Genomic DNA, 2,856 nt, shown 5'->3' with positions numbered 1-2,856 from the left:
TATAATAAAAAAGGTATTTACCTTTTTAAACCAGTTAACCTTGCCTGCTTCAAATACTTCTTTGCCAAAGCTTTTTAAATTATTGGTCGAACCTGTGTTGCCTATGTCACTTGTTAAGTGACTGATATTTCAGAGGACCAAATACCTCTTCTAAAAAAGGTGGCGTAGTCGGTATTATTCTTTTAAGGTTCAGACACAGCACGTTTTGCACTTTATAACTTAGCAGGCCTGTGTCTGGCCGGGTGGCCACATTTGGCGTATGTTGGCAGGACCAATATAAAGTGAAGGCAAAGAAATTTGAAGCAAGGTGTTTTTGTTTAAAATTAAGTTCTTTTTCATTTCAATTTAAACATGATGATGCCAATTTTTCCCGGTGCCCCGTGGCTGCCGAAGTTTAATGGAACAGCAAATGATATTAAATACATAGAGTGGAAAGAACAAATTAGAGGGATATTGGGAGCACAAGCATTAGAGGAAGCTACAGGTGTGGCTATCATTATTGGGGCCTTAGCTGGAGAAGCTAAACGACAGGTTAATGTACTAGAAGCTGCGGAAAAGAATACTGTGGCAAAAGTCTTCACATATTTAGACTCCCTTTATCATGAGACGACCCCCCATGCAGTACTACGCTCACAGTTTTTTAGTTGTGTTCAACGCCCCAGTGAGTCAATGCCATCTTTCTTGCTAAGGTTGCGTGAACTTCATAGTAGGCTGCGGCAACATGACCCTGACGGCCCTCCCTCCGCAGCTAACCTGCGGGATCAATTGCTACTGGGCCTACGAGAGAGCCCTCTGTCTCAGGCTATCAAGGTCTATGCACGCCGCAACCCCGACAAGGATTTCACTGCATTACGCCAGGAGGCGCTGTTGCTAGAAGGAGAGTATGGACGGCCACAAGCTGAGGTAACTTGCTCTGCAGTTGACAATTCATATGTCCGCCCTCGTGTTCCCACTCCACAGGAAGCCGACTGGAAAGAGGCCATGAAACGGGAGATAATGGAGGATGTAAAATCCCAGATGAAGGGACTCGCCCAGGACTTGATGAAGGAGATCCGACCGCTCCTCCAATCTACAACGTCACCGCCCCTCCACTCACCCAGAGACAGGCCACCTCCTGTACAGACCAGAAGAGACTCCCCACAGCCCTCTTACGCCAACGACTGGGACGAACAGGGTAGGCCCATTTGTCGCCATTGTGGAAGAGCAGGCCATATTGCTAGGAATTGTAGGAGCAGGCCACAGTTAAACTAGAGTTCCCTGCTGCTGAGGCCCGAGGGGCAGGGGTTGATAACCGGTTGGGAGAGTTGAGGGCCACTGAAGCATTTGTTGGACGATGTCCAAACCTAGAAGTAACTATTGAAGGGGTAAAACTCCAAGGCATTTTAGATTCCGGCTCACAAGTCACTTTAATGAGCCAGAGTTTATTTGAGGAACATTTTACACAAGCAAAGCTTGGTAGAGCCCCCTTAATTCTAAAATTGAGAGCCGCCAATAATCTTGCGATCCCTTACACCAGCTATGCTGTATTAGACTTTGAGATAGACGGGATTAAGATATCGGGGCGGGGGGTTCTAATTGTAAAAGATGAGGACACCACTAAACCCCTGCTTATTGGCATGAACGTGGTTGAAGCGTGCTGGGATGCACTCTTTAAGTGGCCCGGAAGGTCTGACCTCTCTCCCCGCCAGCTCAAGAACCCAAAGATCTGGAGAGAAGCCTTTGCAACCTGCCGTCGTGTGGAAGCCACCGTGGAGGAGGATGGATCCCTAGGATATGTGCGGCCGGCTGGCCGTGGCACCATAAAGGTACCCCCCAGGAGTGAAATGCTAGTGTGGGGACGAACTCGAATGGGCCCCAATGGAGAAGACTACTATGCCATGGTAGAAGCACTACAGGAGACCAGCAATGTTGGTGTTGCCAGAACATTGGCGGTAGTAAGACGAGGGAGAGTCCCCATCCGTGTATGTAACCCCCACCCTTACAGTATGTCTATAGGCCGCTTCCAGAGACTAGGGAAATTGTACCGTGTGGATGAAGCTAATGTACATGGTTCCCATGATTTAGATCTGTCCCTGGGTGAAGACTGTGTTGTTGATGTGGGACTGGTGGATGTTACCTGTGACCAGGAGAGCCGAGGCCTACCAAAAGAGGTGATCGAAATGACTAACAAATCTAATCTGTCTGCAGAGCAGAAGGAGGAATTGCATGCCCTGTTCCTTAAATGGGAGCGAGTAGTTGCCAGAGACGAAGAGGACTTTGGACGGACCGACCTGGTGCAACACCGCATCCATACCGGCGACGCAGCCCCCATCAAAGAGAGGTACCGCCCCCTTCCTCCTCTCATGTATAAGGAAGTCAAAACTATGCTTGCAGAAATGTTGACAAAAGGAGTGATCAAGGAAAGTTGCAGCCCATGGGCAGCACCTATAGTGCTAGTTAAAAAGAAAGACAACAGTTGGAGATTTTGTGTGGATTATAGAAAATTAAATGCTGTAACCCATAAAGATGCTTTCCCCCTGCCTCGAATCGAGGAGACCCTGACCAACTTGACCCGAGCTGAGTGGTTCTCTACTCTTGACTTGGCCAGCGGTTACTGGCAGGTTGAGATGGACCCCCGAGACAGAGAAAAGACAGCTTTCACCACTCCCCTGGGCCTGTTTGAGTTTGAGCGCATGCCCTTCGGACTCTGCAACGCCCCGGCCACATTTCAGCGCTTGATGCAACAGTGCCTAAGCGGACAGGTGACAGATTCCTTATTAGTATATTTAGATGACATCATAATTTATTCCCCTGACTTTGCTTCCCACTTACAACACCTAGACAAAGTTTTTGAGCGCCTCCAGCAGCACGGGCTGA

General features: G+C 48.6%; 1 protein-coding gene across 1 annotated transcript; it reads left to right on the top strand.

The window, feature by feature from the left end:
- Positions 1-276: 276 nt before the first annotated feature.
- On the top strand, positions 277-2,244 carry LOC311046503 (uncharacterized protein). Its single transcript, XM_084058848.1, has 2 exons — positions 277-1,174; positions 1,689-2,244. The coding sequence occupies exons 1-2, from the start codon at positions 352-354 to the stop codon at positions 1,820-1,822; spliced, it is 957 nt and encodes a 318-aa protein (XP_083914974.1). The 5' UTR covers positions 277-351; the 3' UTR covers positions 1,823-2,244.
- Positions 2,245-2,856: the final 612 nt, after the last annotated feature.

The sequence above is a fragment of the Gymnoscopelus microlampas genome (assembly GCF_963454915.1).
Source record: "Gymnoscopelus microlampas genome assembly, chromosome: 5".
Classification (NCBI taxonomy): Eukaryota; Metazoa; Chordata; class Actinopteri; order Myctophiformes; family Myctophidae; genus Gymnoscopelus; species Gymnoscopelus microlampas.
This window is presented reverse-complemented; position numbering and strand designations above follow the sequence as displayed.